The 22,917-nt window shown below is 42.0% G+C and overlaps 2 protein-coding genes across 3 annotated transcripts in view; one reads left to right on the forward strand and one right to left on the reverse strand.

The window, feature by feature from the left end:
* Positions 1-880: 880 nt before the first annotated feature.
* Positions 881-2,754, reverse strand: LOC142049940 (uncharacterized). The gene is made up of 2 exons (XM_075078144.1): positions 2,000-2,754; positions 881-1,285 (listed from the first exon to the last, which is right to left on the reverse strand). Exons 1-2 carry the CDS (start codon positions 2,654-2,656, stop codon positions 1,208-1,210), a joined length of 735 nt encoding a protein of 244 aa, XP_074934245.1. The 5' UTR covers positions 2,657-2,754; the 3' UTR covers positions 881-1,207.
* PCSK5 (proprotein convertase subtilisin/kexin type 5) overlaps positions 2,225-22,917 on the forward strand; it is a 199,425-nt gene continuing 178,732 nt past the window's right edge. Inside the window, exon 1 of one of the 2 annotated variants that reach the window (XM_075078142.1) lies at positions 2,225-2,315. Coding sequence is in view for 1 of the 2 variants with exons in the window: in XM_075078140.1 (XP_074934241.1) it covers positions 3,230-3,424 (195 nt within the window). In the remaining variant the exon portion in view is untranslated. Of the gene's footprint in view, positions 2,316-3,229; positions 3,425-22,917 lie in introns of those variants that run through there. The other variant, XM_075078140.1, reaches the window with a different exon arrangement.

Below are 22,917 nucleotides of genomic sequence, written 5' to 3' on the forward strand. Positions count from 1 at the left end.
CTGGGGGAGAGAGATAAAAGGCACAGGTTGCAAAATAGTGATGAAACAGACCAATTTAGTGCCCTTGCTCAGAAGAGAAAAAACTTTTCCCAGAGTACGGTGTGTACAGACATGCTGTCTTTTGTATTGGCCTCCAATAGAGTGCAGAAACAAACTCAGCTACCAGCTACAAGCTGTCCACATACAGCAGATATGCTGAATAAAACTACACCACTGCTGACAGTCTCCTCGGTGGTCTTTCCACTCGCCTGGTGCCTGGTATACTTACTTCCTAGCTGTGTCAGAAAGATACAGTTTAGATTAGAACATGGCATGGGTTAGGAATGCAGGAGTTCGTGCCTTTTTTTTTTTGAGGGAGGAGATGGGAAGTGCAGTCCTCCCTAAGGAAGCAGCTGTGATGATGAATGTACTCAGCAAAACTTTGCAGTTTCGGGTTCACACTGAAATGGGTTCAAATGCTCTACATTACGACCAACATCCATATGCTCCCATGCTAGCTGTGATCGCCATCTGCCTCAGTGGCTGCAGCAAAGAGGACTCTATAATCATAGAAAAAATGCCTCTGGGGACTACGTCCCTCCTTTTTCAGAGCCTGTTTTTAGGTATAGCATAACTTTTACCACCTTTCTGTTAGGCTACATGATGCAATGCAGCATTAGGAAAAGATAACTTGAGGACAATGATGTATTTATCAAGTCTACCAATTCCTAGTGGCTTTGGTGCCTGTGTATAAAACACTTTGTCATACAAGTGAATTTGGAAGTAGGTACCTGACAGAGCAGCTTTAGTTTTTGCTTGTAGTTGGTGCCTTTTGTGCCAGAAAAAAAAGCCCACCATCTATAGCTGGAAATAATGCAGTCAAAACAACAGTAAAATTCACTGAGAGAATATCAGAAAATAGATTTTTAATTTATGCTCTTCAGAAAAATAAACTGGAACTGTACAAGGTTCAGGTTTTGTGACCCATCGATTGCTATGTACTTCAGCAAGGCGGCCATTCATGATTAAACATACTTTAAGCACTCCAGATATACAAGAGAGCTGACTTGTGTGATTATCATTGAACCAATCAATAAGAAGGGCTAATTGCCAGAAAAGATTTAATGTCGTATTCAATGACTGTATATTTATTATATTAGCTGCAAGGTGTAACTGTCTGAGCCTAACACGGCTCCTGCTGAATCCGATGAGAGTGTTGATTGTGGTTTCAGTAGAGTGATTTGCTAAACTGTGAGCCATCATCTGTGAAATCACAGGGAAGGTGAGCCATGTTGAGGTCTCGAATCTACAAACAAAAGTAAACAGTATGTTGTAATACACTGAGCAAATGATAACGCAAGCTACAGGAGAAAATACTAACAGGGAAAAAAAGTTAATCACTGGCAAATAAATTTTTGGAGACAGAACAAACAGGAAGATAGAGAATGCATTTCCCACTTTTTTCCTCTTTAAAAATCATCAGATGATGTGGGAAGATGTTAGTCATTAATATAATACTGATGTTTAGGGGAAAAATGAATGAACTTAAGGCAGAGAATGGTTAAAAGTGGAACATGTGGTTTTGGCTGTCTAGGTTTTACTATTTCTACTTAGGAAAACAGTGGTTTTAAAGGTAGGAGCACCAGTCTTAGAGGCAAAAAGGGACTCCATGTTACTGTACAACTTTCTGTAAAGCATTTAACTTCTCAGCCTTCATGTCCCCATGAAAGGAGAACGATACCTGCGTGACTTTGCACAACACGTTAGGTTCCTCAGAGAAAAAACCCCACAACATCTACATGAGTACATTACAATGGTACTTCTCATGTTCAGATTCCTTCACAACATGCAATGGATCCTCACAGCAGGTCTGTTGGACTGATGTTTATAAACGCTTATTCTGTTAAATAAAAAGGGGTAGATCTATAGGTTGTCCAAAGCCTTTGTGATGCCTCTAAGGCTTAGTCCGGTAAGTGTCAGTTTGGGCGGACGTGAGCTTTCTCCCGCCCCACCCGGGCACCTCCAGTCGCCGGCGGTGTTCGGGCCTCCACATAACCAGCAGCACCTTCTCCAGACCCGCATGTGCTCCGCTGCTGGAAGCGCTTCCCAGCAAGGAGCTGCAGCCACGCTGCACGGGGACGGCGACGAGGGAGCACCGGGGAGGCCGAGCTCCTCGCCCGGAGGACCGCTCCTCTGCTGAAGCGGCAGCCGCCCACCTTTCCGAAAATGGTGACCACGGACGGACTCTGGAGGCCAGTTCAACGTTAAGTGATTCCAAACAACGTTTGTAGGGTGATGCCGAGCAACGTTTGCAGACCACCAGCCAGCAGACTCCGGTAACGTGCAGCCGTGCTGGGGCCGTTCGCGCCCCGCCTGGCGCCCCGTACCGCTCCCCCGCCACCGGGGGTGCGGGCCCGGCCGTGCGGGACAGCTGCGGCGCTCCCGCCGCCCCTCCTCCCCCCGGCACTCCGCGGGGGCAGGGCCGGCGGGCGGCGGTCGGTGCTGGGCAGGAGGCCTCGCCGCAGGCCTCGCACCTCGCCGCGGCTCCCGCAGCCCCGCCGGTGGGGCGGCGGCCTCCCGACCCGGCGGGGACGAGGGGGCTGCCCGCGGGGGCTCCGGCCTCCAGGGCCGACAGTAGCCGCGGGACCGGGAGCACGGGGGGTGGCGCGGCTGCCATTTCCCCTGGCCTTCGGGGCTGCCGGGCGGGCGGGAGCGAGGGCGGGCGGAGGAGGAGGAGGAGGAGTGAACTGAGGCGCTCAGCTGCCAACACTCACACACCGCCTGCCGCCGCAGCCGCGCTGCTACCGGACTCCGGGCAAGAGAGAGCGAAGGGAGGCGAGGAGAAGCCAGGCGCGGGAGAGGAGGCAGGGAGAAGGAAGTCAGGGAGGAGGGAAGCGCGGAGAGAGGGAGAAGGAGCCCTCCTCCCGGCGGAGAGACGACTTCCCATGTAGCTGGGGACAGGGAGAAGCTGGCGCTCAGAAACTGTGAGAGAAGCTTTCCAAGCAAGTTACTTAATCCCCGAAGAGCGGCGGGAGGAGGGGACAGCAGTAATCACCGATCATAACCATTATTCCCAAACCCTCATCGTTTAACTCCCGGGCGGTTCAATGCACTACTCCAAGCTCTTCCTAGTTTCCTCCTCGGGGTAACTTGGGAGGACGCGCCGCCGGTGTCGCCCGGAGGTGAGGAGAAGAGCCTCTGAAGAAGGAAGGACAAGTTTTGTGGGGGTTGTTGTGCGGAGGAGGAGAAGATGGTCTGGAAGCGCCGCTGCTGGGGAGGCGGAGGCGGCGGGGACCTTCTTTGCCGGCTCACCCTGCTGCTGGGATTCCTGCTGCCCGCCTGCAGGACGCGCCTGTACACCAACCACTGGGCTGTGCGGATAACTGGGGGGCTCACGGAGGCCAACCGGATAGCTAGCAAATACGGATACGTCAATATAGGACAGGTAACCCTCCTTACAACTACTTCTAGGCGGGCGCCGGCGGGGAGGGCGGGCAGGGTCCGCTGCCGCCGCCCTGCGCCGCCGGGGCAAGGGACAGGGACAGGGACGGGCAGCTCCGCGGCCGCCGCACGACCCCGGCCCCGCCGCGGGCCCCGCCGCCGCTGCGGGGCGGCCTGCCAAGCCCCCCGCTGCCCCGTCTGCCGCCACCGGCCGGCGTAGGTGATGCGCGGGGGAAGGTACGCCGCGGCCGCCCCGGGAGGTGTCGCGGCTGGGGCCGAGGTCGCAGCGCCCCCTCCGCGGCCAGGTGCGGAGCGGGGTGCGCACCGCGGAGCCGCCCGCGGGCCGGGGCGGGGACTGGCCGGGACGGCGGGGAGCCCCGCAGGAGTCCGCCCGCCGCCGCGCTGCCTCCGCGGCGCCTGAACTTTGCCTTCCTCGCCTGGCACCCTCTAACCCGCTTTGCAAAGGGAAAACAAAAAGGCCAATACGAAACTAGCGCGTCTTGCAGCGAACGCCCGTCTCCCCAGCACCCCCAGGAAGTGGCAGCTGCGGCCGCCGGCCCGCCGCGGGGGGCGTCCCGACCCCCTCCTGGTGGGGCGTGCGGAAAGAAAAGGTGACGGGTGGCCCCGGTACGCCGGGGCAGCCGCCGGAGTCCCGTGGGGAAGGGGGTCGGGGCTGCTGTGGGGCGGGAGCCGGCCCTCCCACCGCCGCGGCCCGCGCGGCTGTCCCGCAGCCCATTCGCGTTCCGCGGGGTTTCTTATGAAGTCAGGGGAAAGAAGTCGGCTTGCGCATGCTGGAGCCATAAGCAGAGCTTCCCCGGCCTGCTCCCGGCCGGTCGGGCAGCACCTGAGCTCTGTGTAACCTGCACGTTTTGCTAGAAAACACCTGGACTGGCTACCTCCAGAGATCACCCCGTGAGAACATTCGTGGATCCATCCAGGGCCAGGAACCGCAATTGAGGAAACACCTGGTTCTCACTGGATCCCATCACACTGAGAAATCCCCCGCTGCTACTGCTAGGCACAGTTCCTCTTTAAAATGTCCAAAGATCACTTTTTCTGACACAGCTTCTGCCCAGCGTCCTAGGATTTCCTGTCAATTATCCCCAAAATATGAGTTGCATATGTAGGGTTTTGCAAGGTGAGTGCCTAAAAAGCAATTCTGTTGCACGCTTGTGTGCAAACATCCAAGCCCAGGCTTTCTAGACAGTAGTTTATACTACATGAGTTTAAAGTTTAGAAATGAGCATTTACAGGTACAGAAGGCTTCATCTTACACAGGCGATTCGCAAAAACGCAGCTGTGTTTACACAATAGGCCTTTTACATCAGCCAGATCAAAGTGAGACACAGTTTTTATTTGTATTGTAGAAGGACTTCCTACGTACTGCATCATTGACTCAGAAGTTTGGAGCATGCATCTCAACTGCTCCCAGTCATTGCAAGTCTGAGTAAGACAGCTGTGTAGTCTATTAAGATAAATAGTTTACATTAGAAATGCTGGAAAATTACACTGAGGTAGCACAAAACATGATGCATGAAGATGCAGTGACTTAGTAAAACTGAGTGCCAACTTCATTCTTGGAGCACTTGGGCAGGTAGGCATTGTTATTCTCACTTAGAGGCACAAGAATTCGGGAGGAAGCTTTTGTGTCAAAATTGAACCCCACCTTGAAACTGCCATTTAGGAACCTATGTGCAAAGTTTTTTGCGTTGATGTCCTTCTTTTTTGTCTTAATCACGTCTTTTGCCCAAGGTATTTCTCTCTATTTCTATTTGGGCCTTTATAGTGCTGACATAAGCAGCAGTTAGGCTGTTGGAGGATGCACTTCCCTTTTTGACTTTTGTCAGGCCAGCTGGCTAACTCACAGCCTGCTTTTTTTATACCTTGCATATCCAAACCTCATGTTGAATTAAGGAAAGAATGTAGTAAGTCACTGTTGCTTCTTACGTGATGGTGAAAGTGCCATGTAGAATCATAGAATCGTTAAGGTTGGAAAAGACCCTTAAGATCGTTGAGTCCAACCACTAACCTATCACTGCTAAGTCCACCACTAAACCATATCCTCAAGCACCACATCTACCCTTTTAAATACCTCCAGGAATGGAGACTCAACCACCTCCCTGGGCAGCCTGTTGCAATGACTGACAGCCCTTTCGGTGAAGAATTTTTTCCTAATATCCAACCTAAACTTCCCCTGGCGCAGCTTGAAACCATTTCCTCTCGTCTTATCACTTGTTATGAGGGAGAAGAGACTGACCCCCCACCTCACTACAACCTCCTTTCAGGTAGTTGGAGAGAGCAATAAGGTCTCCCCTCAGCCTCTTTTTCTCCAGACTAAACAACCCCAGCTCCCTCAGCGGCTCCTTGTAAGACTTGTTCTCTAGACTCTTCACCAACTTCGTTGCCCTTCCCTGGACACACTCCAGCACCTCAATGTCCTTCTTGTAGTGAGGGGCCAAAAACTGAACACAGCATTCAAGGTGCGGCCTCACCAGTGCTGAGTACAGGGGCACAATCACCTCCCTGCTCCTGCTGGCCACACTATTTCTGGTACAAGCAAGGATGCTGTTGGCCTTCTTGGCCACCTGGGCACATTGCTGGCTCATGTTCAGCCAGCTGTCAACCAATACCCCCACGTCCTTTTCCTCCAGGCAGCTCTCCAGCCACTCCTCCCCAATCCTGTAGCATTGCATGAGGTTATTGTGACCCAAGTGCAGGAGCCAGCACTTAGCCTTGTTGAATCTCATACCGTTGGCTCTGGCCCAACAATCCAGCCTGTTCAGGTTCCTCTGTAGGGCCTTCCTGCCTTCCAGCAGATCAACACTTCTACCCAGCTTGGTGTCATCTGTAAAGTTACTGAGGGTGCACTCAATCCCCTCATCCAGATCATCAATGAAAATATGGAACAGGACCAGGCCCAACACTGAGCCCTGGGAAACACCAGTCATGACTGGCCACCAATCTGATTTGACTCCATTCACTACTACTTTCTGTATACACCTATGAGATAATAATAGATACACTACTGATCGGGTGTACAGATGGGAATGAGAGAAATGGAAAATATGGTACTGGATATGCAGATGAAAAGAGCGTACGTGAAGGGAGCCAATACCATTACTTAGTTATGCAGATAGGGAAAGTTAAAGTAGAAGACAAATACAAGAATGTTAAGTGGTGGATGCATGAGAAAGAAAACTTCAGTAACAATATGAACTAGACTGATGGGCACTTCCTCATATTCTGGCTGTAACCAGCGTTTAAGAACGAGAAGCAGATGGTGGGTGTATGTGAAGAAATTCCATAGAGCTTCCTGTATGTATTTTGGATTGGAGTAACTGGGTGCTAGGTGTCATTGTGCCGTGACATTGTAGAGCTCAGCACTCTACTGTTACAGTTACATGTCCTAAGAAGTGCTGTGCATTTGCTCAAAGTCTTACGCACAGTTTCCTTTCGTGGGTATCTTTTTACAATGGCCAGTGTTAAGTTTCTGTAATTTCTTGCAAAATCATCTCCAAATAGTATTTCTGTGAAAGCACATTCATCAGTATGTTGGTGGTCAGTCTAATGTCGGTTCTTTTATTCCCAGCTAGTGCTTATACAACTTTCATCAGACTGACCTGGTAACTAGATAGAATTTATAATTTGAGAATTCGGAGTTCATAAAATAATCCAAGTAGCTGTGGTCTTACCATACAGAGTTTAATATGTAAAGATGTGGGTCAAAGCCTATGGAAAATAATTCTATAACTGTCTTTCTCAAAAATAAGGAAAAAAAAGTGCATTGTTGTCGTGGTTTAACCCTAACCAGCAACTAGGCGCCACACAGCTGCTCACTCACTCCTCCTACTCCACTGGGATGGGGGAGCAAATTAGAAGGGCAAAAGTAAGAAAACTTGCGGCTTGTGATAAGAGTTTAACAATTAAAATAAAAATAATAATTATAATTATGATGATTATGATGATGATGTAATGGAAAACAATGAGAGAGAGAGAAGCAAAACCCAGGGAAAAAACAAGTGATGCAGCTGCTCACCACCTGCCAAACAATGCCCTCCAAGTCCCTGAGCTGCTATAGGGGTCCCGTCCCCCCCCAGCAAACTGGCCACAGTTAATATACTGGGCATGACATTGTATTGGCATGGAATATCCCTTTGGCCAGCTTGGGTCAGCTGTCCCAGCTGTGCCTCCTCCACTCCCGGTTTCTTGTACACCCAGCAGAGCATGGGAGGGTGGAAAAGTCCTTGACTAGTGTAAGCACTACTTAGCAACAACTGAAACATCAGTGTTATCAGTGTTATCAACATTATTCTCATCCTAAATCCAAAACACAGTGCTGTACCAGCTACTAAAAAGAAAATCAACTCTATCCTAGCTGAAACCAGGACAATTGTTTTCTGTGAAGCTTATTGATCACTCTTTGTAGACAGTATCACTTCATAAAGATGGGTGAAGGGAGTAAGAAAGTCAGGAATCATCTGGACCAATGAGTTAAATTTGCTTGTTACAGGCTTTTTGCATAGATTGGGAAAAGCAGGAAGATATTTGACACAGAACATGCAAAATAATACAAGAATGGGGAAGGAAGCTACTGTTTATTATTGAGAGACAACGGCAAGCAATTTAAATATCTGTGTTTGGTGTGAGATGTTGAAAGACATTCTCTTAGCTGAATACACTATGAAAACACTGAGATAGCCAGTATGTAGAATTCTCTGCTGGAGGCAGGACTTCACATGTTTAATGTCTGTATATTATAGCAGTTATGGCCAGGCAATTAAACTTCGGTTTTGCAGATATCTCTTCTCGGTAAGCTGCAAGTGTCAGTAAGAGCTAAGTTGTTTACTTCTGCTTGAAGAAGGTAATGACAAATCTCATTAAAATACACATCAAAAATAACCTGAAATAGATTCAAAAAAACTAGTGTAATGCATCAAGGACAATATTTTTGGTTACATTAAATTGTGAGCTCACCTTTAATAAGAAAGTGCAAAAAGCTAAATCCAAATCCCACTATGGCTGGGCCAAAGAACTGGCTTAGTACAAATGACCCAGAAAAACAATGGAATTAAAATATTCAAGGTAAGAGGTATTGAAACTGTGTATAGAAGGTGAAAGTCAAGTACGTGCAGCTGCAAAGTTGCAAACCAGGAGTATTCTGACAACAGTTAAGTGCATGATTAGAGCTGAAGGGAAGAGTGGAAAACAGAGGAGTTCTGAAAGTCTTATGCTTACCAGCCACCCTGTTAATTTTGCATGAGTGGAGATGCAAGGTGCTATGGAAGAGAGAGAGATTAGGCTAGGTTGGGACTAAAACAGTTAACAGTAGTCAATATTTGGGTTGTGTTTGTGGACAACTGGCATTGAAAGGTAGATAAGTTTATCGGTGGAGAAAAGATGGTAGACCCAGGAAGGCTGTGAATTGTAAACACTGGACAGTGTTCCTTCACCCAGTTTTTTTATTTGGTGCGTTCCTGGGAGCAGGCAGAATTTAGCTTTCCCCTTTTTTGGTGCTTGAGTGATTTGGAGAATATCCAATTCAGTCTTGAAATACCTCTTAAGTCCATTTTCATTAGCATGGTGATGACAAGAAAGCTACAAAGCCCACCTGAATGACTGGATGAGTCAGCTAGAAATAGGGATGTTAAAAGAGACCTTGAGATCACCTGCTGGTGAGCAACTGAGACTCTGTTGCTCTCAAACTTCTCTAGTCTCCGTCTAATCACAGAAATTTGAAGCTTTAGCTTTTCTGCTTATCGAAAAGAGGAGTTTTCCATTAATTTTTAGGGGACACAAAGCAACAGAGAAAGAATCTGCTTTTACTCTGTATTATTCCAGGCTACATGTTCTCGTTCTTGTTTCCTACAAATTGCTTCAATTTACTGCTCATTTATCCTGTATTTCCTTACCAGTACCAATGTGAAGTTGACAGTAGACATAGAAGTATGTTCTTCAAAGATACTTGAATTCTTGCAGCGAATCTAGTGAGACTGTCATTAATTTTCTTCATCTATGGCTTGGAAAAGCATAAAGCAGCAACTTAGACCTGTAATTTTATCAGCTGTTACCAGTTTCTGCTGGAAAACTCTTTACCCTACAGGACTGAAGCAAGGTTATGTATCACAACAACAGAGGCAATAGATCCACTTACTGACTGATAGCAGTGGGCAGGATATCCTTCAGAAAGTGATTTTGATTACTGCAGTTAGTGCCACCAGTTTGGAGCTTCTTATTTGGACAGTAGGGCCCACTTGAGCTGATGCTCAAATTAACTGGGCTTCATTTAAGCCCTATTAAAAACCTGTCCCATAACTTTAGGCATAAGTACTTTGTTACTGGTAATGTCATTTCTGTGACATAACCACAGCTGCATTAAAGACAATCCAGCAAACACAGTGAAGCATCAGTATAAACTACAAACGAATTGGCCCAAGGTCTCCTGTGTTTCACTGGGTTTTAAAATACCACAAACATGTAATATCAGGACTTAAGTGCATAGAGTTGACTTTTTTCTCCCTTTTCCCATTTATTGCAGGCATTTCTGGCCTACCCTTGAAGTGCAATTAGTAGTTCCTCTAGTGAGTGAATCCTTGTCTCATGTAATAAAAATTGCCTCTATTCTTTGTGCATGGGTCTTTTAAGAAAGTGGTCTGCACTGGCAAGCTCTCTGGGACTTTGTATAAGGTAGTATAATGCAAATCAGCCAAGGAGTTGTTCTAAGTTACACAGTGGATGGAACAATTTGGTGTATACCACATCCCCCAGCAGATCTGTGCTGACATATTTTACCTTTCTGTCTTGCAGTGGCTGCACTGAGCAGACCTTTCTCTTAAAGCAAAGTATCTGTGCTAACTTCTGGGAAAATTTCTGTCACTGTTGGCAGCTGCTGAGGGTTAAACGTACAGCCTGTGCAACATTTTGTACAATTGGTGTAAATATTATGGCTGTGTTTATTCCTTACTATACAGTAAGGAAGCTTTCTTTTGATACAGCCATGAAAGTTAAGGTACACTGATATGTCATCTTGATTACCATGAATTTCCTTGTTTCTTGTAAACACAGCTTCTCACTGGATATAGATTTGCAGTTTGGTGCTAAAGTATTCTCAGTAGACTGGAGAAAGGAACACCAGCTTATAAAGGGATGACTTGTGAAGTGTCAAATAAGCTGGGAATGCTACTCCAGGCTCCGATGCCAAAGGCTTTTGTGCTTTTGAGCTATTGACTTAAGCTTTTCCCCCTTACTTCTTTGTTTATATAGATAAAAGAGGACGAACTCCAGTAACTGACTCTGGGCACATGAGTTTATTTTAATTTGAAATGTGTGGTCTTCAAAATAAGGAAGGTTTTCTAGGTTTGTGTTCTTCTAGAAAGTGGTGCCTCATCAGTTTCAGGTTGCTGTCACCAGGTGCCAGGAATTTCTCATTCAGGTAGGACACTTTCCTTGAAGGTGTGGGAGAGCGGGAGAAACAAACAGCTGATACCGCAAAGGTGATGAAAGAATGCGATAGATAAAGATATCTCCTTATCCATGTGTGGCTCCAACAAGGGAGAGAAATGATCCTTCTATCCCTTTTTCTTTGTTAATTCTAGGCAGGTGCTGAGGATATGTCAGCACTTTTCCAGATCATGTCTTTCCTCTCCTCATTGTATTCTTCCAGTAATTTTTCCTTTCTGATTTTTTCCAGGGTCTAGTGGCCTACTCCCCACCCTTGGCAAGTGACAGACTACCCTTTTCCTCCAATTTTCTTTCTGCAAGGAATACACACTGTTTGCCAAAAGACACCTAAGTATGCTAAGCTTGAGGTGTGGCCCAGAAGTCACTGTTAAAAATACAGATGTGGGTTTTTTTAGATAATGTGAATGCTGATGTGATTTGCCAGAAGGTTTTTGGTTTGGGTTTTTTTTTTAATTTTTGGGGGGTTTGGTGTTTTTTTTTTTTTTTTTAATTCGGGGTTTTTAGATTTGAAGCCAGTAAATCACACAGAGTTAATAAATATTAGTTCATTTCAAACCTGAGGTCCCAGTGATGGCACAGAGAAGATGTTGTGTAGCAAGATCAATTGATCAGAAAGAATAGGAGGAATGGCTGTTTTCCATTTTCTAAATCTCTTCCTGATGGGAGGCAAAAGGAAATTTTGCAAACTAAGTAGCTGAAATTGGAAGACTAGGAAAAAGGTATTCAGTTAAGAGGAAAAGGAGCTTAATTTAAGACTGAGACCTAAAGTAAGGTTGTTGTCTTCAGCGAAGGAAGGAGTTTGCTGCTATAATCTCCATGATCTTACATGGATGACTCAAAAAAGCAGGGTAGTAGGCCTTTGTGTGCAAAGAAATTCAGCTACCCCAGAATAACAGTATAGACAGTTAATAGAAGAGACATGTCCCTTAAGAGCCAGTGTGGTCACAGCACTGAAACAGAGTATACTTTTACTAAAATTTAATACCTGGGATAAGTTTCATGAAGTCCTGAGTATTAAAGATGCAAGCACCAGGACTACGGTATTAAAAGAATCAAAGCTAGGTGTACTCTAGGCTGTATGCACATGCAGATGTAGTGGGGTTACACAGATATGCCAAGGAAAACAGAATTTTCTTTCATTTACATTTAGGGACTGGTAGAGAATAACCACAAGATAGATCTTTGGAAAATGTAAGCACTGAAACAACATTCTTGCAAATGCTCACGTGGCACAAAAACAGAAAAGCAGCACTTATATATTGGAGAATAGAAAGGGTATGCCATGGCTAATTACTTCATACTTAGCAGTAGTTCTGTTGTTGTGCAGTTAAAAATGAAAGGGAGGAGGGAGAGAGTGCAGAGGTTACTACTACTACTATATGTGAGCTTCCATTAGGAGTTGGATGAAGAAAAGGATGTGCCAAATGGGTTCTGATGATAGAGGCAATCTAATAATTTTTGTATGTTGTTACACAATGAGGGAAGAAGAGAATCTTGTTTAACAGCATAGTAGTCAAGCTGCAAATTATGTGATGATTTTTTATTTAAAGCCCTTAGGCAAATGCACACTAAATTTTACTTTTAAAAGCAACAGTTGCAAGCCCAACTTACAAATGGCAATGTTTGTGGGAGCTGCTTCTCTCAAACAATACATAAAGAAGTGGACCAGGCTAGATTAAAATAGAAGAACCAGAAAAAGCTCTGTAAAGCATATTAAGCTAAATCAGTAGTGTTTCATACCTCTGGTATGACAGTGGTCATGGTGGTCATGTCTGGTATCACATGACCTCTGGCCAACAATGGCTCACAGTTGTAGAATTGAAGGGCAGAGGGGACACCTCTACAGATCAGATTGTCCATCGCAGTGCCCTTCAGGAGGATCAGCTATGCCCACATCTTTCCTGGCAGATATTTAACCAGTTTTCGAAGGTCCTCAGTAAGGAAGCTCCACAGTAATAGGGCAGGGTTGATGCTAGTGGCTCATTATCCTCTTTGTCCTGGTGAAGTTTAAACCCCATCTTCCTGCAGTTCCAAGCCTGCGTTTCTTGTTTCTCTGTGAACATAAAGAGTAGCAACAACAGAAAAGTTGTAGCATTCCACTCTTCTAGCCACCCACTTATCTTTTTTCATCCAGGCCTAGTCCTTTCCCTTGTTTCACTTAGGTCAGGCTTTCACTGATCTGTCTTGCTGTTTGATCTTTCTAAGTGATCCTCATCTTCTTGAGCAAGGAGCTACTAGAACGTTACAGCTGAGTACAGCATAAGGATTCTTTCACTTGTCTTGATGACAGCACTCCTATTTAAGTAGCCCATTATGGTGTTTGTCTATCCTGTAGCCATACAACATTGTTGACATAGTTCAGCTTGTGATCTGCTATGGTTCACAGATTGATTCTGCCAAATTCCTAGCCCGTTGTTCTCCAGCCTGAATTTGTCTAGTCGATTGTTATTGATTAGGTGTAGTACTTTGCTTATGCCTTTGTTGAATCTTGCCCTGTTTTTCCAGACTTTGTATTACAGTTTCAGTTTGTTTTGAATTCTGTTCCTCCCCCCACAACATGCTTGCAGATCCTCTCGGCATGTATGTTATGTTTAATAGGTGTCCTTCCTATGCTCATATTCAGGTCACTAATTGAAATATTGACCGAAAACAGTTTCTAGATGAACTCTGGAAGGTAGTAATTTGATAGTTTTGACCTACTATTCCATAATTTAATTTTGTACCCTACTTCAGGAATTTGAAGGGGACTGTTAATCAAGTAATACTTGAAGATAGATACAGTTTTTAATTTGCAAGTATCAGCTAAAAATATGTATAAACATTGGAAGGATATTGGATAGGACTGGATCATCAGTGATTGCTATTATATACCTTAAGGTGTTCATAAAGGGATTTTTTAGCCCAGTTTTAAACAACTCTAAAATTAACCAGTTTTAGAACTGGTTTTGTTATTTGCATTTTTTTTTTTTTTGGTGCACTGACTGCCAACTTACAGACTGAATTTATCCGTGGCCAGTATATATCTATTCTTGTGCTTAAGTGGCTCATCTGTTTCTTCAGTGCATTTGCAGGGGGAACCAGCCTTCCCTTTTACTTTTGTAGCTTCTGGTTTCCTATTAGAAGATAGGCTTCCCACTTCCACAGTCATCCCAGTTGCTGCAGTTTGATTGACAACTGTTTGCCTTGACCAGAAAAAGATGGCCAGCTTGTATACAACCTCCCCACTCTTTGTACAGTGTCATAAATAATTCTCTAGACTTTGTCAGGCAAGATATTTCCAGTATTGTATTTGCCTGTTTTGCAGCTGTGTTCTGTGGTTGCTTGACCAATATGTCTTTGTCTTCCTCTCCAAATGATGAATTGTAAAATCACAAGGTGGGGAGATACATATGTCAACCATCAATGTGAATAAATCGCTTGGTCCCTAGTAAGGAAAGGTGGAGCTCTTCGTCACCTGCCAAACACAGGAAAAAATATGGTCAAACAGAATCCTGCTTGCTAGAGATATCTAGTTTAATACAGTAAATGATTATCTGGTAACATGCTGGACGCAAATTGATTGATATTTGCAGAATGAAAAACTCTTCAAAATGGAATGTTGGCAAGTCCAGAAGAGCTACACCATGAAATCCTGCCAGAATAGCTTGTTGTGGAAATTCTTGTGGGTTACATGATGGTGCATGATGGAGATGAGATTGTAAAAGGCACATTAGCCAGGCATGATCATGGATTATATAGTCGTAAACAAATTAGGAAACAAAAAAAAAGAAAAAATTCTCAGCACAGACTCTTCCATATAAAAGCAACCTGCTCCCAGGGAAACAGCATGCTTCTAAATGAGGAATAGTGATTAACAAGGGGTCATTTTTGGTCAGGCTATGGTTTTTATCTTTTTTTTTTCTTTTCAGAGGTGTTTTTGTGCCAGCAGGAGTAGGCTTCATTTATGTTTGTTTTCCAGGGCCAAGCTGAAGTTACAGAGATGCTAGGAGTCACAATTAAAACCTTTGCTACATTTTCTTATCATTCTTGTTCAAACTGGAATAAAACCACTGGGTTTTGTGCAAGAGTGCTTAGTGGGCAGTGAAAGTGTTACTGAGTAGTGCTGTGGCTGAAATTCAAGCCTTGAATTGGATAATGTTCTCCTTTTTTAAATATTTAGCTTAATCAATGGTAACATGCATGTAGCCTCTGCTAAAGATAAACCTAGAGAACATTTTAGAGAACATTTTTTTGCTTTTGTTTCTTTTTTTATTAAATAGTGTAAGTCCCAGAAGAGTTTCTACCATGGACCCCAGCAGAACTCCAGTAGGACTCTGCCCATTGCAAGAAGCTTTTTAATAAACAAATAACAAATTACTCTTAAGCTTCGTTTTCAGTCTTTTAACTGTGCTTCTGCAAAGACCTTATGCAATGGCTTCTTAAATTCTTAAAAGCTGTTGGTGAAGGACATTGTCGAAAGTCTTTTGGAAGGCCAACCAGAGTATATCAATCTACCCATCTTTATCTATATGCTTGACCTCTTCAAAGAACAGTAGTAAATTTGTAAGGCAATTTTTTCCTCTGTTTATTTCCAAAGTGGTCACTTTTTATCCAAGTGTTCATTAATTCTTTTATTTCTTAGTTTCTACTCATTTGCCTGGTAGTGACTTCCAAGTCCATAGTGCTTCAGATCTCCTTTAAAAAATTGGTATCACATTTGCCACCCAGCTGTTCTGAAATGTGAAAATTTTAAGTGAGAGATTTCATGCCACTGTTTCTGTTGCTTTCAATTACCTTAATTGAGTGTTTTTATTTAGCTCATTCATCCATATGCCTTCTATACTGGACTTCAGAATATTTGTTCAAGTATCATACCTTGAGTAACCCATCTGAGCTGAACTGAAGCAAACAAATCAATCAAATGCTAAATTTTGAAAAAAATTTGATACTTTGTGAGTGTGCTGGCCTCCAGTAAGCCAAGGATGAATGAATAGCAATGGCAGGGCTTTAAGCTGAGAAAGTTCCCCTACCCCTCTTGGAAGTGAGTAGCACTGCTTCCCTGCAGGAACACACTGCTGAATAAGCTCTGTTTTCTCTTGAGCAACCAAGCTGTGTCCTGTGCGAGGAGCAGTAGTTTTACTAGTTGGGACTGGAGTGGAGCCAATGCAGATAACTGAGCAATGGTCTTAAAAGCTCAAATTAGCTTTTTCTGCTCTTAAAGAAAACCACTTCTCTTAGTGGACCTCAGAGAGAGTCTCTGAAATTTAGCTCAGCAAAGAATTCAGTTGCAGTTTGTAAAGGCGTCAATGGCCTTTTAGTATGAATATCAGAAATGTGTTTTAGATACCCCAGTTGTATCAGAAAGATGTGTCCCATCACGGCCACACAACAGGAGCTCCAGCCCTAACTAGCATAACAGTATTAGCCACGATACTGTTTTCAGTTTTCCTCTTGGAAGATCACTTTTTGTTCCATTGTAAACCAAATCATTCCCCTTCTTGGATCGAAAGCACATTAGTAGGATTTTATGCACACATATTTGAAGTACAAGGTCATTTCCAGAGCAGACATATATGACAGTATCTGGGATTTCCTTGACATACGCCAGTGTCTGCATTACTGTCATTACTCCTTTCTGCCTGTCTCATCAAGCGGTACCTTTGCTTCAGCTCAAAGAAGTTTAAATATCCATTGTCAGTAAATGGACTCCTCCCAATAACTCTTAGGCCAGTGCATAATGATTGTGGCCAACTGAGAAATCACAAAGCCATCACCTGGGAAAACTGATAACTGGAATTGAACAGGGTTGCTAAGCCTTGCTTTTTAACAGAGTTAACCATCCCATAACCTAATGGGGCTCTGGACTGTGTTGGTATCACAGGTCTTATTGATAAATTGTTCTACCGTTGCAACTGACTGCTGTTTTGGAAACTTACGTGTAGATAAATACCATTCCCATCTTGCAAAATCCGAGTAATTTCCATTTCTTGCATTACACCTACAAATATTAACCTGATGTGCTTAACTGCACAGTGAGCAATTCTAGTGGTGGTTGGAATCTCTTGATTTCCTGATGTTTCTGGTCTTGTTGGACTCACTTGGCCGGAAAACAAATGTTTCAAAATTAAGTGGAAATGCAAATCCATTTATAAACAAGAATACATAGTTTTGTCCAGTTCATTGCTACCATTCTAACTGACCAGCTTTTCCCCTTTTCAGTATTATATATTTAATACAAAAATATTGAACAAATATACAGTAGAAACATTTCTCCTTTCTCCAAGAAAATCTATTTTCAGTTACACAGCTAAGCGTTCACTGAGCCCTCAGGCTGTAAGATTCTGCTCTCTAAACAATAAGGCCACCAAGGAGTGTTCTTTAAATGTGTGAAATCGATGGTGTGTGAAAGCTATGAGTTGTTTTTCATTGGTTTTAGTAAATTTAGATATTTCATCATTAATTGGATGTCAGTTCCCCTTGACTTTTCTCTGTAGTCTGAGGTAATTAGAAGCTGGTACATGGACCTAGACATTAGGATGCTAACTTAGTCTAAAATGTAGGTCTCATTGAGGTCTGGATTAAAAAAAATATTAAGTGTATATTTATTAAGTGCTTATTACAGCTCCCATTAAATACACTGGAAGATTCCACTGATACCAGTGAAAGCTGAATTCAAATTTAATCCCTCTTCCAGCACTATGAAAGTTGGTACAGCAGGAGACAGCTGCGTGTATCTGAATTAATATGTCACTTTGTTGTTATTTTTGTTGTTGTTGTGATTGCAGACGGCTACTTTAAGTGCAATATTACATGACTATGCTAGAATTATCAGTCCCTTGGTGTGCTGTAATTTTTTTTTAAATCCTCAGCAAACATTAGTTATGATTTTTTTTTTTCCTTACTAAGTTCGAATGCTACATAATGCAAACATTTTTGGGATGATTTTTTGGTCTTGTTTGCTTACTTGCTTTTTTTTTTACAAGTATCTTTAGATCCTTTCAAAAATTTTTTTTTCTTACTATTAAACTTAGAAATTGTTAGTCATGAATAGTTGTTGCTCAATTTGTTTTATCAAAATGAATGAGATTACATGTGGGTGTGGAGACTTTATATAAATAATGGACACTGGCAAACCTTACTTTCGCACAAAAAAGTATAAACTTTTGTACAGCTCTAGCATTAATGAAATAAGATAGGTGAATGTGTCAGCATCATGCCTAGTTCTGGACAAGTTGCATACTTCTCTGTATTTGATTAAGCATGTTGTGCAGAGTGGAAGATTCTTGGACTTTGGTATAGTACAAAGTTGAGGATGTATGATCTAGGTTCACTGTAAAAGAGCAATGGATTTAGTGCCTACACACACCACATAGGTGAATTTAGCTCAGTCCTAGATGTTCCCATGAGTCACTTCTTTACTACTCTTCAATAAATTATGTTTGTGATAGAGGAGAAATTGCTTAAATCAAGTCTCATGAGAAAGTCAGTTAAATGAAAACATTGTGTTTTCTATGACCAATAAGAGCTGAATTCAGATTTGTAAGACAAAGTACAGCGTGAAAAGGTTTATCGCTGGCGATATAAATGTTCACTGGAAACACTATGACTACTGTAGGTCACTGCATTAGTCATTTTGAATGTTATAAACTCTCTTGCTATTAATGTGCTTAAGAGTTTTATACTGATGTTTAAATAACTGTATAGAGATGTTACAGTATATCTAACTTGGTGCCCAGTTCTTAAATCTTTTATTCATACAAGTAACCCTATTAGATTTGATTGCCCTTGATTTATGCCTCCTAAATTCCATTAGCTTCAACAGAGTTATTTCTGATTTATGGTTTTGTAAATGAGAAGGTACTTGATCCCACTGGGACTGGGCAGATATTTACAAGTTTCAGGACAGGGATGATGGTTATAAAATATTTCATGATCAGGTTTTCAAAGGAAATGAATATGGATATTCTTTGCTGTGAAACTTCTCTTGCTGTAGTTTGTTAAAAAATAAAACCTATTTCTTAACTACCCTTTATACTGTTCGGATGATTGAAGGGGCAGTGTCAGAACTTTGTCAGGCTTCATTCTTATGCTTTATTATAATTACATGTCAGAGAGCACAGATTACAAAATAAAAATAGTCCTTAGAGTCTGGAGTACCTAATAATATATGGAATATGGCAGTTCTGTTTGCTACTTAAATAAACATTCATGATTCATATCCATCCTTGTTCTCTCATCATTTTACATTTGTTCAGTGATATACTATGAAATAGGATTGGAAGTAAATAAAATAGTGACAAAGCTTATTTCAAGAGATGCAGTGTATCATTTAGATATTTTAAGTTACAGAGTAGTGAGTTAGGAAAGGGGAAAAAAACTTGTCAGAAAGAAGTGGCAATTTAGTTGATCCCTCAAAATGTTTACAGGTATTTGTTTTCTGTTTGAAGGCTTCATTATGGGGGCTGTTTACTGAAACAAATGTTACCGTATTTCCTAACAGCTTCTTTGCAGAAGCAAACAACATTTTTTTCGGCTTGAACTTGCAGTGCATGATGTCTGTGTCATCATTTCAAGTCACTTTAAATATTGCAGAGATTAAGTTTCTTCATACAGCAGAAAATAAATGCCGTTTGTTGCACTCATTTTTACTTGCAAAAATAAGGTGGTGACTCATTGTGCTTCACAAAAAGGGGCATGAACTTCCAGTTTAAATTGCACTGCTTTCTGTATTGAGAAGAAACAACAGAAAAGATTAATGGGAATGAAGGCAGTAATTGATTTACTTCTGAGAATTCTCATGAAATGTGTAATGTTGCCCTGGAACGGCAAAGCACAGTTACAGGTTGCTCAGCAACGTTGCATTGCTGTATTTGATAGGGAGATGAACTTGCCAATCGCTGTGATGCCTCTTTAGGTGAAGCTTCTAGTGACACTGGGGTTGCAATTATTAATATACGTTGTTATAACTGAATTGTAAAATTTCACAACAATGTGGAAATGGCTTCCTCCTCCATTTCCTACAAACTCTTTTAGGCTAATATATCTATTGGAAGACCAAACCTGCACTTCATACACTGCCCTCCCCCCACCCCCCACCCACCCCCACCCTCAATAATTAAGGACTCCATGTTCATTAATTTTTAGCTACTTTCTTGAACATTGTTCTAATAGTCATAACCTGTTTATCAATCCTAGAGAGGAGGTGGATGAAACTCTTCCTTAGTGACTTTAAAATAAAAGATTTCAAGCACTATAGTGAGATTTCTTTCAATTTAATGTTTGAACAATCAACACAGTGTCCAGATATCTTCCATTTCTCACATTTTATACATTCTTAACTTCCCTGAGGGCATATTTGTATGCCCTCATGTCGGGGGAAGCGATACGGCACAGCAAGTGTTCATAGGATACCAATGTGCAGCACAGTTCAGATTCAAGGAGGTCTGGGAGCTCTTGTCCTCTCATGAAGATTTATGTATGTTCTTGTTCTCGGAGCTGCAACAGAGAAAGGTAGGGGTCAAGCCTAGGCTCTACTTCTGTCATAACTGTTGGAAGGTTTATGTATTTACTGTGATCTCATGCGACCTCTGGTGTATAAGGCACAATTCTCTTCAGTGCTCATCCGTGTAGGAGTCAAACATCATTTTCACCTGGTCTTTATTCAGGCAGCTTTTTGTTGGCTTCATTTACCTGACATGTGTCTTTCGGATTTCCTTTATATGATTTGGCTCGAGTATTCTTTCTTCCCTGCACTTTTACAAGTAGCATTATTTCTAATTTAATATGATCGAAGTGTATTTTTATTTTAAAGAAAATGAGCTAACATTTCCCTCCTTTCAGAACTCAATAAGGCAGAAAGATCTTAATTTCAATATCTATAGGATTGATATGAATATATAATCGAAAAAGATGCCACAATCCTCTTTGGAAGGATTGTTCATCATGTGTAGTAGGGTAGATTAAATTGATAAATATTAGTGTGATTTAGCATGTATTAGAATAAAGCTATGATACAGTTCTACTTTATATCTTTCTAATATCTGAACTTATTTTATAAATACGTATTACCTCTTTTATAACATAATGCTTTCCCATTCTTGTAAAGATAGTTGTACTAAAACTTAGTTGTGTTACATGACAAAACATTTCTATTTTTGATGATACAAAACATTTTATGTTCCCACTTGGTTGTTAGTTTTTTTCTCTTTTTTCCCCTGAGTAATTCCACATGTTAAATAAGGTTACCAAAAGAGCAGTAAAGTACTGGAATCTCAAAAAGCAGAATTTCATTTGGTAATATTTGTTTTAAAATACAACTGTACAAAATAACCTGTATGCAGAAGGTATTACCCAGTGTTGGGGTTTAACCCCAGCGGCAACTAAGCCCCACACAGCCGCTCACTCGCTCCCCCTCAGTGGGATGGGGGAGAGAATCAGAAGAGTAAAAATGAGAAAACTTGTGGGCTGAGATAAAGACAGTTTAATATGTAAAGCAAAAGCCATGTATGCAATCAAAATAAATCAAGGAATTCTATCGCTACTTCCCATTGGCAGGCAGGTGTTCAGCCTGCTTTTCTCCAGGAAAGCAGGGCTCCATCATGTGTAATGGTAACTTGGGAAGACAAACACCATCACTCTGAATGTCCCCACTGCCTTCTTCCCCCAGCTTTATATGCTGAGCTTGTCATGATATGGTACGGAATATCCCTTTGGTCCGTTGGGGTCAGCTGTCCCAGCTGTGCCTCCTCCCAATTTCTTGTGCACCCCAGCCTACTCGCTGGTGGGGTGGTGTGAGAAACAAAGTCCTTGGCTCTGTTGAAGCACTGCTCAGCAATATTGAAAACACCCCTGAATTATCACCACTATTTTCAGCACAAATCCAAAACATAGCCCCATACTACCTACTATGAAGAAAATTAACTCTATGCCAGCTGAAACCAGCACATCTAGGAAGCTTTTTCCAATTTACCTGAACTTTGTAAAAGTTATAGGCCAATTATCAGTATCAGAGGAAACTTAATTTGTTTTATGTTGCTAAGTATATTTTATAAAATGTTTAGAATAGAACATTTCTCTAATTAGAAAAGTAGGATTTTGGAACTCTAAAAATATTTAGAATAAATATAACTAGGAATTTAGAATTCTATATTTAAATTTAGATTTGAATTTGAATTTAATTTTAATTATAGTTTAGAAATGAGACTCTAAATATGTTTAGATTGTATTCTAGAATGCAGTAGAAAGCCTTGAAAAGAAAACCTCTTAGAAAAAGTACTTTTAGATGAGGTAATCCAAAATTAGATATACCAACTCATGTAAAGAATGAGTTTCAACTGCAAATTTAAATTTCTTTTTATGTTTTTTAATCTGCATTTGTACTTAGTTTAACTACAGCAGTATTTTCTGAGAATTTTAAAGCTTCCTAACAGATATATAAAAAATCAAATTAACATTAGCATTTACAAAGTGACTTTGAAAAAATCTCAGCCTTGATTTCAAATTAGGATGATATCAAGGATTATAACTGACCTCACGATGGTGTTACTTTTTCATCCTAACACAAACATATGAAAATTTAAAAGACTAGAGGACTTATGTTTATTTTTCCAGTGTAGGAGTTTATGGGCTGCTTTGTTTTTAAGGCAAAATACAGCAGCATGTGAGCAACAACAGTGAGGTTATCTGAAAGAACATAATGCAGAGCTCCTTTATTTTAATGGCTCTGTATTTCATTTTTGACATCAACTGTTTAAAAAGCCAAACTGTACTTTACTAGCTCAAGGTAAGTGCCCAGAAAAAATTTCTCCTTTCAAATAGTAGAAACTCAATGGAAAAATACGAAAGATATCTAGAGTGGTGTATATTAACTCAGTAAGGTGATATGTTTTTCTCTCCATTTAAACAGGAGAGGGAATATCAAGGGTAAAGTGGTAAAGTGTTAGCATATTCCTACCATGTGAAGAGATGCAACCGGATTTACTTCTATGGAAATTATGATGTTGCTATTGTGATAGCCATGAAGTTTAATTTACCTGCCTGTTTTGCGTTATGTCTATTTTT

This window comes from Phalacrocorax aristotelis, chromosome Z (genome assembly GCF_949628215.1).
Source record: "Phalacrocorax aristotelis chromosome Z, bGulAri2.1, whole genome shotgun sequence".
Classification (NCBI taxonomy): Eukaryota; Metazoa; Chordata; class Aves; order Suliformes; family Phalacrocoracidae; genus Phalacrocorax; species Phalacrocorax aristotelis.